Below are 14322 nucleotides of genomic sequence, written 5' to 3' on the forward strand. Positions count from 1 at the left end.
CGTAGTGGTGTACATGCCAGAGCTGCCGAACGCTCCAATCCTCTCTTTCCAGGAGGCGTACCCGAACAGTTACCTGATGGTCTCCATGATGCCGGCCTTTCACAGCATGTCTTTTAAAGACTCGGTGGAAAGGATCAGGAAAAACGAGGTTATGGACTATGAGGATGAGGGGTTCCAAGGGGAGTTTGTCTTTGTGCTGGACAGGAGCGGGTCTATGAGCGGGAAGCGGATCGAGCAGGCCAAGCAGGCTCTCGTCCTGTTCGTGAAGTCTCTGCCAGCCAAGTCGATGGTCAACGTGGTCTCCTTCGGCTCAAAGTTTACGTGCATGTTCGAGAAGTCGATGCCGACCAGCGACGATCTGCAGCAGTAGATCATCAACAAAGTACTCTCTTTCAATGCAGACTTCGGTGGCACTGAAATCTACAGTCCTCTGAAGTACATCTTTGCACAGCCCGAGATCAAGGGCTTTAGCAGAAACGTCTTTCTCCTGACTGACGGGTGCGTCCACAACACGAACGAGGTGGTCGACTTGATCCGGGCCAGCCCCTCCAAGGGCAGGGTCCATGCCATCGGGGTGGGGGAGTCAGTCTCCGACGCTTTGATTCTGCAGGCAGCCTCGGCCGGAAAGGGCTTCAGCCTCTTCATCAACAAAGAGGAAGACACCAAGCGGAAGATTATTTCCCTGCTCGGCCGGGTCATGAGCTTTGGAATTGAGAAGATCGAGGTGCAGGTGCCGGACTGTCTGGAGCTAATGCCAGCAGAGGCACACTCTCTCACAATGACACAGCACTTCACAGCAGTGGCCAAGCTACGCCCCGGAGTGACACTCGACAAACTCCAGCACAAGCAGATCTCCTTCAGGATCTCTCAGAAGGGGGATAAAGAAATTAATATTGCTATCGACAAGGGGCAGATGGTGAACTCCGGCATGTTGCAGCAGGTTTGGGCCGGCCTAAAATTGGACTTCCTTGAGGCTTTATACCGTACGTAAAGGCCACCCGCCGTCCGGGAAGAGATCATCGGGCTTTCGATTTCACATCGCGTGCTGTCCTCCTTCACCCGCTTTTTCATGGTCATTAAAGAGACCCAGGACCTCTCCACTGAGCGTGTCTCCTCCTTCCTCCGGCAGGAAGAAAGCACTCGCAACTTCATGATTTCAGTCAAGACCCTGACCGGCAAGACTGTCTAGCTGCACAACCTGTCTAGCGATGTTTTGATCGAGGATCTCAAGACCTTAATCCAGGATAAGGAGGGAATTCCGCCAGACCAACAGAGGATTATTTTCGCGGGCAAGCAGCTGGAAGACAGCCAGAGCCTCGGGGACTACAACATCAGCAATGAAGACACTCTCCATTTGGTCCTCAGACTGCGGGGTGGCGGGAAGTCCATCCAAATCCAGACCATGGCAGGCTCCTTCACAGTCGAGTATTACTGCCCGACCATCGATCACTTGAAGAAGCACTTAGCGGAACGACTGAAGGTGCCGAAGAAGGCCATCAAGTTGGTGAACGACCAAGGACGGCCCATGAACAACGACGCCGAGAATATCGAGCAGTCGATGGACGGCTACAGGGTGGTTGCGCCGTTCATAGTTTCGTCGATATCGCTGGTGGCCCTGCAAAGGAACTGCGGCAGCTGGGCCCACAATGCCGAGATAGCCAATCAAATGAACCTGAAGGCACTCGCGCTGCCGGTGGATGACGCGCTGCACCGAGACATCGCGTTCACGTGGCAGGTGCTTACCTTCATGGAGGGCCATTACCAGGCCGAGCAAGAAGAGCTCAAACTCATCTACCGCAAGGCCCGCAAATGGCTGGCGGCCCAGCCCTGGAAACCCTGAATCCAATTCAAAGATTTTGCAACTTGCTCTCGAAGTGCTGCCTGTCGATGGCTGCACGGTAGTTCCTCTCTTCGACCCTCGCGGCTTCCATAGTCAGGTCCCACTTATACCCTTTACTGCTGGCATCTGGATGGCACTCTTAATCGAGCAAGGGCAGTTCGCCCTGGAAATGGTCGTACTCTAAGAACCCAGACATGGCCGCATAGAGATGCTTCTAAAATTGCGTTGACTTGATACTGCCGCCCTTCACCAAGCCGTGGTTCTCAGTTACGAACAGATAAGGGGAACTGCCCCCTTACTTCAGCTCAAGAGCCTCAAGCATCTTGGAGTTGCAGCCAGCCTCTGCAATGTAGATTGCCAGCTCTCTATAGTTTTTGGCGGCCAGCCGCGAAAGCCAGTCGCGGGTCTTTGCAACCTCTGATTTCTTGCCTTTGCCTAGAAACACAACAAGCACGGTATTTTCTAGTCGTCCCATAGGCAGCGATGTTAGAGGGGCTCCTGTCTAAACAGGCCGTGTCAAATTCCCTCTCAGAGCATCCCGGCTATTCAGCCCTCGCAGCCACTCCGCGACATAAAACAGCCCTTCTTCCCTGAAGTTCTTTTCGCCGACCATCGCCCGGATCGTGCCTTTGTGCTCTACAAGTACGAAGGGGAACGATAGTCTCTGACGATTGTCCTTAGGCAGATTAAGGGAATCGAGGACTTTCTGCTGGTCCTACTGTGCTACAAGCACGCAATGGTAGTAGTAGCGGAGACTGTGCTGGCTAAAGAACGAGCAGAGGTTTGCTTGCTATGCAGGCACAACTAGTAGTGCCCGGTTGTTGTACAAGGCCCTCTTCATCTCAATTTCGATATTCTACGGCCTAACTCCCTCCCCCACTGCCACATCCCTCCAATTCTCAAGAACCCTGTCCTTCAACCTTCTACCTCTGCCACTCGACTCGTAAACTACCAGTCTGCCTTCTCCCTCGCTCTTGACATGCAGGTAGTGGTAGTCGCTACCGAACTGCTCCCTGATTTACAGAAGAGAGGCGGGCTGAAGGGAATGCTCGACAATGATGGTCTGGGTGGTGAGGTGGAGGGACGCATTGAGTTACTACTTAGAAATGGTCTGGATTGGGGGCTGGTAGTTAGGAGGTTTGAGCTTGAAGATGCGGTCGGTTCTTGGCCGGGCGTACTTCGTGAGTTCTTTGAATAATAAGAATTATCGTTTGAGGGACTATTTCAGCAATACTTGCTTATAGTACTTTTCTTTGTTAAAGTCGTAGCTCACCACCACTGCCGCAGGAGTGTCCTTCACCTGCAAGTAGGCCATGACCTCCTCAGCCCTCCTCTTCACGACCAGCACCTCAAGCTGCTCGAACATGCGGGTGGCAAGTCTCTTCACATGCGAGGGGGTGTCTTCCTCCTCGGTGAAGTAGATCAGCCGGTTGCTGTAGGGGTCAGAGTGGAGGTGGTAGTGCAACTGTGCGATCGTCTTGAGTTAGGTGGTATGGTCGACCAAGTTGTCATCCACGATTTCGTGGTAGTAGTCCAGGTCGGGGTTGTTGGTGGTGAACAGCTTGTGCTCGCCGGAGATCATGTGGATTAGGAAGGGGTTGCGGGCCGCCTAGTTCGCAGGGGTCAGGATGATATGCTCGAGATCCTTACCCTTCGACAGTACAAGTTCATCGCACTGCCTGTTCAACCGATTAGCGTGGCTGCTGTCCCCACTGCCACAGAGGTAGTAGTAGACTGCGGCCAGACTGGCTTCCTCTTTTCCGTAGGTAGTGGCCATTAGTATCTTCTTTTGGGTGGGCTCCGAGCCATAGGATTTCGGGTCGACCAGCAGAATGATGTTGGCGAGGTGGGCCCTCGCCTCGATGAGCTGATCCAGCTGCTGGTCAGTCGACACTTCGGTCAGGCATGAGCCGAGGCCGATAAACAAACTCAGCATTATACGTGTGATCTGTCATTTCTGTGCCGGGGTCGGAGGGATCGTCTAGATCATCAACTCTAGGCCGATGCCTGCGAAGGTGTGGTCGTACTGCCCGTAAAAGCCGGTGATGTGGTGCTGCTCGGTGGGCTTGCAGACTACCTGGTAGGAGGTCGGGGTGTAACTTCCTGAGATCACCGGTGAGAGCTGACCCTTAACAGTCTCAAACTGGAACGACGTGAACTCCATCTGCCCCGTTTTGTGAATAGTCCCGAACTTGACACACTTGATTTCGTCACCATCCGGCACGGACCACGCATCTTCGGCTTTCTTGATCGTGTTGCTGGCCTTGTAGGTCAGCCCGTTGCCGAGGATGACTTGTACACCATCGATGTTGCCTCGGCTCCAGGTCAGCACCGTCTTGATCCTCCAGCCCGCCTGGTAGTTGTCATTGACAGTCGTGAAATCCTTATTCTTGAATGTCTCCGCGTGCACCATCTCACCCCTAGCGTAGGAGACGGCAGGGGGAGGGGGGTCCGGCCGGTCAGGCGTCGGTGGGGTGCAGTCGTGTAGAGAGCAGTATTGGGAGGTGTAGTTCTTGAACTGCAGCAGAGCCAAACTTGAGTTTATGTCTTGGATGCGGTCGAAAAGATCGGCAATTGGCTGGACAGAGTACCGGATGGGGGCAGGACTGTCCCGGACAGTGGCCTGCCAGTCGATCCAGCTTCCGCTTGCTGGAGGATGTCCCCCGATGTAGATCTCGCGGCTGCCCTCCACGTACGAGTTTATAACCCTCGTCTCGTTCTCGTAGCGCTGCACTTAGGCAGACTCGGCCACATTAAAGAACTTTGCAAACTGGCATTTCGCGGCTTATTTGATGTCCAGGGCCATCCCGGTAAACAGCGACATACTGCTTCTCTCGTAGTTGTGCTGTTGGACCACCCGTCCCCCGAACACAACAGACTCCACGTAGTACAGCCCGAAGATCGAGTCCAGTTAACGCCAGGCTTCAAGGCTGCCATCCAAAACGGCCTTTTTAACGCCCTTCTAAAAATCCTAAGACAGCGAGATGTTTTCCGTGTAGTGGGGCAGGGTCAGCTTGTAGGCCTAGCACTCCGCCTCAGCATGGCTGATGTACTGTTCAGTGGTCTGGCTGGTCATGGTCTTGAATTCGGTAGAGGCCGAGAACTAGACCTGCCCCGCGATGAGGATGTATTTCACATCGACCTTTTCTTTGAGATCGGTCTGGTAGGTCCTTGTGCCAGAGTATTTGGTGGTCGCTGCCTCGAGGCTGCAGGACGTAGTGGACACCGCATAGACCTGATCGGGCACTTCGTACCTGCCATCGTCGGTCTTCTTCCCCTGCTCGTATGTGAACTGAAAGATCGGCAATTTGAACCCCTCGTCAACACGATTGGACAGGGGATTGCCCCTTACAATATCGTAGCCAGTGCCCAGATACTCCGGCATGCGGCTGGCCAGCGCGGCAGACAGGCACAGTATAATCATAATCACTAGCACCAAGAGTCAACCCAATAATTTTATGATCGAGACTGCCCTGAGGCAGCTGGGGGAGTCACTCCAGGCCCTGGAGAAGATGAAGGCGATCGATTTGCATAAGCGGAACTTGTTGCCGAGAACAGATCCTACAAATGTTTTCCGGCAGATCAGCCTTGGAAACTACGTCAACCATGGGAGGATGGTGGCATGGCTGGCTGAAAACAGTTCGGGCAGGCAGCCCGCCCACCCGCAGCTGGTCACCTGCTGGCTCAAGTTTTACGACTATGATGGGAATTCAAGGGTATCCTTCAGCGAGTTCCAGAAAGCCCTGGGCTGGGAGTTTTCTCCCTAGAGCAGTCGCAAGGGCAGCCGCGAATGCGAGGCTCGGCTAGCTGAGGTGCTGCTGGAGGAGTGTGTACTGCTAGAGGGGTTTTATGACAAGTTGAAGGAAGTGCAGGGCTCGGGAAAGGAACTACTCAGGAATATTGACAAACTGGAAAAAGGCTTTATCGACCCTAAAGACCTGATTGAAGTGCTTGGTAACATCGCTGATTTTTCGTACATCAGCATGAAAGTCACCAAAGCAAACGGGACAAAATAATGCCCCATGAGTTCCTGACCCTCATAAACTCTCGTTCCACCCTCACCGACAATCTCTACAGCAAGGTGGAGGCCACTCCCCACCGGGCCTCAATCCTGCGGGAATAGCGGGAGACCATCTTCAATAAGCTGGGGCAGGACTATGTCGAAGATGTGAAGGAATTCACGATCACGGGGGCGCAAGTGGTGGACTCGAAGATGATGAGTGTGGCGCCTCGGATGGACGGCAGCATCGTTCAGAGGAAGCAGAGCAGCGTCAGGCAGGTCAACCGGCCTGCCTCAGTAATCACGGAAATACCGATGCGTGGACCCTCCCCGCATCACCCCACTCTCCATCCACATTACAGCTCAACGCAGCCCATAACAGGGCCAGTCCATCAGAGTCATGGACAACCCCACAACCCTCCTCACGACGATCGCAAACTCTCTCTTGAAATTGAGTCGGAATTGAAGTACCAGCTCAGTTTGCTGCAGCAGGAGCTGGCCTCTTAAAAATCAATGAGAAAAGAGGCTGATCAAGAAATAACTCGCCTGGAGCAAGAAAACGCCCAGCTGCGTTAAAAAATGGTTGCTTTGGAATCCTCCTTCAAGGAGTTTATCGGAGTCGAAGGTAAAATCCAGGCCCTGGACAAAGAGATCTTCCTGCTTTCCAACCAAGAGCGCAAAGACAAGTAATACAGAGCCTCGTACCTACAGAGCCAGCTGAAAAGCCTGTCCAGAGTAAAACAAGTCGAGGACCATGTTCTTTAGCAAGTAGAGTACAAAGATCAGTATAGCTCCCTGCAGCCCATTCTGAAGGCCAGCAATCGGCTGCATGAGGACAGCAGGCAAGGCATCATCCGGAACTGCCTGCTAAGCATTTGTTCCAACAGCACAGCGGTTCTTCCGAGTACAGGCATCGTTTCTACGTGGACGACCGATAGCTCGAGGACGGGTGGACCACCTACAATGACGTTGATGAATTTGCCGAGGCCCTGCCAGGCCAACAACTGCGTGATCAACAGAAAGGCCCTGGCTCTTATCTTCAAGGAGATTAAAGTCGGCTCAAAGTAGTCAATTCTGCGACCCTAAGGAAATTCTGTCATAGTGCGCAGGCTACGAGTCAGGTTTCGCTGGCGAATTACTTGGAGGGAGTTGTGCCCATGCTGCAGGAAATCGATAGTTAGCTGAGAGTGCTGCATAAGACATGCGGTGAAAAATAACTGATAAACTCGTTGGCGGGGCACGACCTGCAGTCACCCTTGAGTCAGTAGACAGGTTCTGCGAGCCCTTACAAGTCCGAGGCCGGGAATTGGCGAAATGGCTGAACCTGACTTCCAGCAAATCCGCAACAATAAATTAATTATCCGAAAATATCTTTAGACCGGTTAAATGACAATAAAATTGATTATTCATGAGAAAATAACCTTGGTTTATTAACCCTGTCACGGAAGAGGCAGTCCGCCCGTGAAGGGGTGCCGGCTAGCATGGCGGAGTTCAGTCACGAGTATGTCAGGCTGAAGGCCCAGATGATGTAGGAAAAGAGACAGGAGATACTGCAGGAATACTAAAGGATGGAATAGCGCTCGCTGACCCCGCCCAAATCCACTGCCAAGCAAACTCTCAGGCAAACCCCTTTCCAAACTGGAAAGGAAGCATCGCAACCAACTGCGCTTAATCGACTCACAGCAGAAAGCGCGACTGGCTCTCGAAATCAAGGCCAAAGAGGATGCCTAGCGAGAGCGGAAACGCAAACAAAATTTGATGGCGCGGGTAACAAGGCCAAAATGAAAAAGTAGCAATCTGAGAGACTGATCCACGACATCAAAAATTTAAGTGAGTCCTACTGGAAGGAAAAGCAGGAGGGGCTCGAAAAGCAGTACAGGCTGTCCCAGGAGGCCTTCCAAAAGAGGAGGCAGAAAATGTAGAGAGACAAAAAGGTCCAGCAAATCCGGCTCTAAAGCGCAAGAAACTAGAAAGTGCTGAAATCAGCTAGATCGTCGACCACATGTAAGACATCGAGGTCGACGAGAGCCAGATCGACCACGACGAGTTTTAGAAGAACAGGCTGCGTCTGATGTACAGGCAGTACAACACCTCCCCCGAGGAGCTGAAGAGCAGGCTGTGCCGGCAGAGCAAAGAGGTGGCAATCCGGCAGCTGCAGCAGTTCAGGCAGGACCAAAGAGCATTCGAGCAGCACCTGCAGCGGCAGAACTTGAAGCACCAGGAGTATTAACAGAACAGATAGAAAATCGAGCAGGAGAAGCAGCGCAGCCTGTAGTCCAGGAAATCCCGTCTGAGGCAGCGCATGCAGGATGTGCGGTCCGCCACTGAGGAGCACCGCATAAGCCTGCTCAAGAAGCATGCGCAGATCACTTCCCACTGCGATAGCAAGTATGAGGCCAAGCTCAAGCTTGACCTCGAAATCAAGAAGGCGATGGCTACCCGGGCAAGAAGGCTGATCTGGTCATTTTGGAGACCAACCGAAGGAAGAACCAGCTGATTGAGACGGAGGCGGGCCGGAAGAGAAGGGAGTTTGAGAGCAGTGAGGGGAAGAGGGAGGCGGCTAAGGAGAAGAGGGATGAGCAATCCCGGGATGAGAGGCGCGACCGCATAAAGGCCCAAATCAAGCGTTAGCTTGTCCTTAAGGTACCATCATGACAAGCAAAACGAGTTCGTCGAATTCGCAGAACAGACCAAAAAAGACTGGCTGGTCCAGAACCGACACCAAAAATAGTCGAACCTCAAAGCCCTATAAAATCAGAAAGCAAGGCAGAGCGAAATCCTAAGGCTTGAAAACATAAGGCTCTAGCGCGAGAGGATGAAGTATGCGTAGTCCAGTGATGCTCGTCGGAAGAGGCTGGAGGTCGAGCTGACAATCGAGCGTGAGGAGAAGAAGAAAAGGCAGGGCTAGGCGATGATCGAATGCAGGAGGGCGATCACGGGCCGGCTGAAAACCGGCGCAGAGACTGAGGACACAAACTCGAAGACGGTGAGGATGACACCGGACGAGGTGCATGCGATAAAAAGGAGGCTGAACAACTATCGCGTGCAGAACAGCAGAGAGCAGCAGACCAAGCCAAACCGGGCATCAGGCCACCTCTTCCAGCAGCCCAGCCAGCAGCCCCTCAAGATCCTCCCCTTCCAGTCACAAGAACCCAAGCCCTGCGTCTTCCCCGAGAAGATGTACCAATCAATGCTATAAGAGAAAGCGGGCTGCTTCAACGAAGAGTTCAAGAAGCACTACCACGAAAAATACGGGGACAAGCAGATCAAAGAGATCAGCGAGGAGAACCTGGACGAGCTGGAGAAGTATGTGGGCTCGTTGCAGCTTGATCTGGGGGAGTCGCCTTTCCTTGAGGGATGAATGAGATGATGATGGTCAGTCGTAGCAGCTTTATTCGGACTGCTCGGCGGGGGGGTGTGGGTGTTCTTGCTTGGTGGTGGGGTTGGGCTGGCTGCAGGCGCGGCAGTGCAGTTTGTGGTATTTTGGGATCTTGCCGATCGTCCCCGCGATGTCGTAGTCCCCGGGGCCAGGCCCTTCCCGCTTCATCCTAAACCTCTCTCCGCCCCCGAACGAGTAGGCCTCCCTGTTCTTGGGGATGTAACTGACCGGATACTTCCCGGGCCCCACCTTTTCGTTATTGAACTTGAACCGACCATCGTATTGGCTTTTGTTGATGGTCGGCCTGGGGCCTCTTGGCAGGCTGGCGTCATAGTTGATGGCGTAGCTGGAAGGCCCGATTTACTAACATGCCGGGGACTCGGAGTTCGCTCGAGCCCGAGGGAAAACCCCAAGGGTTTTGTTAAGAGTGCCTTTAAAATCGTAGGTATTCGGGGCGGGTACTTCAGTACCGATGGAGGGGCGAAGTGATTTGGTGAAATTGATGCCGAAGTATTTCCCGGCTGGGTAGTGTCATGGTTGACGTAAAAGCGATCAGCGGTGCCGTTGGGGGCTTGGTTCGTAAGGCTGGTGTTTCGGGCCTGGCGGTTGAATTTCACTCCTTTCTTTGAAGATCGCTCGAGATCGTAGATGGGGCCTGGCGTGGTCCGGTCTGCAACCTGGCGAGGCTCAACAGCCTGGCTCTGGCGGGCCATAAGGGTCTTGCCTAGTGTTTAGGGGATGGTATAATCGGCTGGGCCAGGGTTGGTATTTTTTAATGAAAATCTTTTGCCACTTGAGAAAGTTGATCTTTTTTGACTGCCCTTTCATTCCTCACCTCGTAGTTGCCGACGCCTGGGCTTTCGCTGATTCTCCCGAATCTCTCCGCAGTCCCAAAATACACCTCCTTCGAATTACTACGCCCTCTTCGCACATCCGTTCCAACCTCATACATGCCAACAGGCGGGTTTTAGTTGCTATAGTCATTTTCAAAGGCCATTCCGAAGCTTTTGCCTGTTTCGGTCGATCTCATGCTTTCATTGACTTTGTAAGAATTGGGGGCAAGACCATGCTGCTCCTTGTCGTAGCGCATGCTGGAAAGAGGGAATTTGACTGGCAATTTTTTTGATGGATTTATGTCGAGATTATAACTGCCAATGTCAGGAGTGCCTTTTTTGGGGTTGAACTGGGATCTGCGACGGTCCTTGCTGAAAGAGAACACTGGCATGGTGTTCTCTTGAGGCCCGTGGTTAGGATTGTAAATTAGCTCAGGTTTGGCAGCCAACTCTTTTTGGTCGATAAAGCTTGCTGGTAACCAAACGACATCTCTTCCCAGAGGTGAAAGTCCAGGCCCCCTAAAACTCAAAAGCGCCCTTCATGTCCTTAAGGTTCTGGGTGTAATGCGAGCATTCCGGTCCATGGGTGCAATGCATAAGCTGGCAATACGATTATTAATCAATGCCATTATTAGTGATATGCGGACCACCTGCGGCTGGCAAGACGACCCGGGCCATGCAATTTGTCAAGTTCATTAAAGAACGACATGGAAGGGATGCCATGGTAGTCAATGAGGAGACCCTCGGGATCGGCAAGCAAGAGGGCTACGGCGATTCAAAGACTGAAAAAGTCACGAGGGGGGAAAATCAAATGCTAGGTGCTCAGGGGGCTCGGACCTGATACGATTGTGGTTTGCGATTCGATGAACTATATCAAGGGATTTCGGTACGAACTATATTGCATAGCAAGGGAGACTCAATCTACGATCTGCACGCTCTACCTTACCGCTCCTCTGTAGACCTGCTAATCCCATAACGTTGATAGGGCTGACAATTATCCCCCAGGTCTCTTGCAAGACCTGTATAAGAGACTTGAAATTCCATCGCTCAAAAATCGATGGGACTGTCCCCTTTTCTAGCGCAGGCCTGATGAGCCACTCCTTGCGAGTAGATCGCTGAGGTTCTGCTGGCCCAGCCTCCAAGAGGCAAGCAGGCAGTAAGCACCAAAAGGGAGGAAGTTAGGGACATGGACGAACTGCACTAACTGGACAAGACGATCCAAGGCGTGATATAGATGGTCCTTGAGAGGCAGAATGAACAGGGCGAGGGGGGAGTGATGAGCTGGGCAGGGGTGAAGGTCACTCTCAACAGGAGATGGACCGTGGTGCAGCTCAGAACTGTCAAGAGAGAGTTCATGGCAGTCGCCCAGAAAGGAGGTCTAGACCCAGCCTCCGGCGGGAAACTGTTTCTGCAGATGCTGCAAGAGCGGGAGGCGAGAGGGTGACCATCCCTCGATCGTGAATCATACAGTTGAAATAATGTTGAGCTGCCCTGAATTGTTGAAGAAGCAGAAGGCCCTGCAGGAAAAGTTCAGGAAGCAGGAGGAGGAGCAAAACGCCAAGCAGGCTTCGGATTTGGCCCGCAGGCAGAAGGAGTGGCTGGCTAAAGGCGAGAAGTACCATAAGGAGTACCTGACCATGCAGAAGGATGAGGTCGCGGCCATCCGCAAGGCCAAGGCCGACGGCGCCTTCTACGTGCCTGCTGAGAAGAAAGTCGCCCTGGTGGTGCGCATCCGAGGCATCAACAAGCACTCTCCCCGTGTCATCCGTGTGCTCAGACTCCTCCGCCTGAGGCAGATCAACAACGCCACCTTTGTGCGCCTCAACAAGGCCTCCGTCAACCTGCTGCGCAAGGTCGAGCCCTTCATTATGTACGGCACCCCCTCGCTGGCGACCATCCGCAAGCTGGTCTACAAGAGGGGCTTCGTGAAGATCAACAAGCAGAGGATCCCGATCACCTCGAACGACGTGGTGGCCAAGATCCCTGGCGGCCATGTGGACTGCGTGGAGGACATCATCCACGAGATCTACACCTGCGGCGAGAAATTCAAGGAGGTGAACAACTTCCTCTGGCCGTTCAAGCTCAGAAACCCCAGAGGCGGGTTCAAGGCCAAGCGCCACCCCTTCATCCGGGGAGGCGACTGGGGCAACCGAGAGGCCTTCATCAACGATATCGTCGAGCGCATGCTATGATCCCCGCATATCACCGATCTTAATTAATTATATCACAGAGTTTCATATCGTTGAAAAATGCAGTTAATTAACTTTTCATATCATGGACATGCAAGAGAGCAGTGACCGTCCTTCTTTGCTGAAATCAGTCAGGCTGCCCTACCAGACTTTCATTCATCCGGTTCGGAAATTCTCGGATTTCGATCAGGCTTCGGAAACCCCGTTTTATAAAGCTCTTAAGTAAAGCTATCCATTTTTCAGGGCTATCAAAAGGGATGCCGATTCCTTGACCAGACTTGCGGCTTTCATAATTCTTGAGGCCGGGCTTTCAGAGCATTAAATTTTGGATCGATTTGTAGGGATAGCTGGGAAATCATTTGCTAGGGGTAGCAGCTGGCACGCTTTATTAAATAGCTGAAACAAGAAGACCCAAAAAGCGATCTCCTCCAATAAAATTCAACGATAAATAAAGCTAATTCGACAAGACCCTCACCTCCTACCTCTCACATCTTCTCAAAACCCTACACCAGCCCCCCAACCCCCAATCCCTCAAGCCTCTCCTCTCCCTGTTCTCCCTGACCCCCGCTTTAATCCAGCCTCCTACCTTCTAATTACAACTATCCAGTGCAGCATTCTGTATTGGAGAGACACCTATTCAATTCTGTACCAATCGCATGAGGTAGACTGCTGCATGCCGTATGCAGTGTATGGGAGTGAGGTGGTTGAGACTGTGAGCTATGGAGAGAGGAGGGTGTTGCGGTCGATTGAGAGCAGAGGTGTCGAACTAGAAAGGGAAGGGTCACCTGAGAGAAGCAAAAAGCACAGCGAAAGACCGTTGAATAGGCCTACCCCTAAGTGAATTCGCAAGGGACTGCGTCATAATCACCCACAACAAAAGCACAACCAACAACAAAATAAACAACTCTGATAACAAATAATAGCATACTAAAGAGATAACCCTCAATCCGGTCAGCACCTTCAACAGTGAAAAATAAACAGGGATAAGGCGAAGTCCTAGCTGAAAAAAGAACAGAGGGTGAGGAGAAGGGAAAAGAAGAGTAATTTTGGTGAGAGTCAGTTTGGAAGTGTTTGTCTGCCTTCAGTGCCGGAGGTCAGCAGTACTTGCAAATCCCATTTTTCGGTCTAATGCTCGGATCGATCAGTAATTTTGTGAAAGAAGATTTCTCCTCCTCAAGGGCAAAGTGTTCTCTTCGGCAATCTTAATTTTCTTAGAATATGATAAACTCTAAGAAAATTTAACAGTCCAAAACCCTTACCGAATCACAATCGTTCTAGTCTTAAAAGGAAATAGATGGTCCAAAAATATGATGATGAACTCAACATCACTAGCGAAGCCATAGCCGAAAGCTGAAACGCGTCCATCAAGACTAACTGTCCCATACGCGGAGTCTCGAAATCTGCCAAGCAACAAATGCACCAGATAATCTTCATGCCAGGCCGATTTCATGCCTCCAGCAGTCTCCTGCCAGCCATCATCATCCCCACTCGAGAAGAAAGGTGAAAGCTGCATGGTTTGTATAAGCCAGGCCCAAAAACGAGGGGTGTCTCCTGCCCCCTTGTGCCGGTACACTGGTAAAAGCAATGACGAAAGGGACAGCCTGTCTAAAATCATCTTGAACAAGCCTTGTCCTACTTAGCTTGCTAAAGTATTCTCGCAGCCCCGGATTTAACGTAAAAGTGTCTAGCGTCAGAATTTGAGGGCAAGAATTTTTTCGCTTAGAGGATTTCGGCCTAGCCGCAGCAACTAAGCAAAGCATATGCCTAGAACCCGAAAGCAAGCATAATCACTTCAAGGCCAGCCACCTCCATGATACCCTCAAAACCCTTACAATACCAACCCCTCCACAATCCAACACCCCAAACCCTCACACCCTCCCCCGCATTCTCAAAACAGCCATAGACCATCATTCTCAAATCCCGGCTGAAATCAAGGGCGTTTCCAGACCCATAAAACAGGTCGATCAACATCCTTGAGCAGGATAGCCCACAGACCTGCACCTGGAGCACTACGATGGACCAATTCGAGCAGCCTAGGGCCTCGCCGATTCGTTTGCAGACTTTTGATACGAGCTCGGTGA

General features: G+C 52.1%; 1 protein-coding gene across 1 annotated transcript; it reads left to right on the forward strand.

The window, feature by feature from the left end:
* The first annotated feature begins 11286 nt into the window (after window positions 1-11286).
* Window positions 11287-12244, forward strand: LOC127594934 (60S ribosomal protein L7-like). Its single transcript, XM_052056671.1, has 2 exons — window positions 11287-11492; window positions 11539-12244. The coding sequence occupies exons 1-2, from the start codon at window positions 11287-11289 to the stop codon at window positions 12242-12244; spliced, it is 912 nt and encodes a 303-aa protein (XP_051912631.1).
* The last annotated feature ends 2078 nt before the right edge of the window (window positions 12245-14322 follow it).

Source organism: Hippocampus zosterae, unplaced genomic scaffold (assembly GCF_025434085.1).
Source record: "Hippocampus zosterae strain Florida unplaced genomic scaffold, ASM2543408v3 HiC_scaffold_325, whole genome shotgun sequence".
Classification (NCBI taxonomy): Eukaryota; Metazoa; Chordata; class Actinopteri; order Syngnathiformes; family Syngnathidae; genus Hippocampus; species Hippocampus zosterae.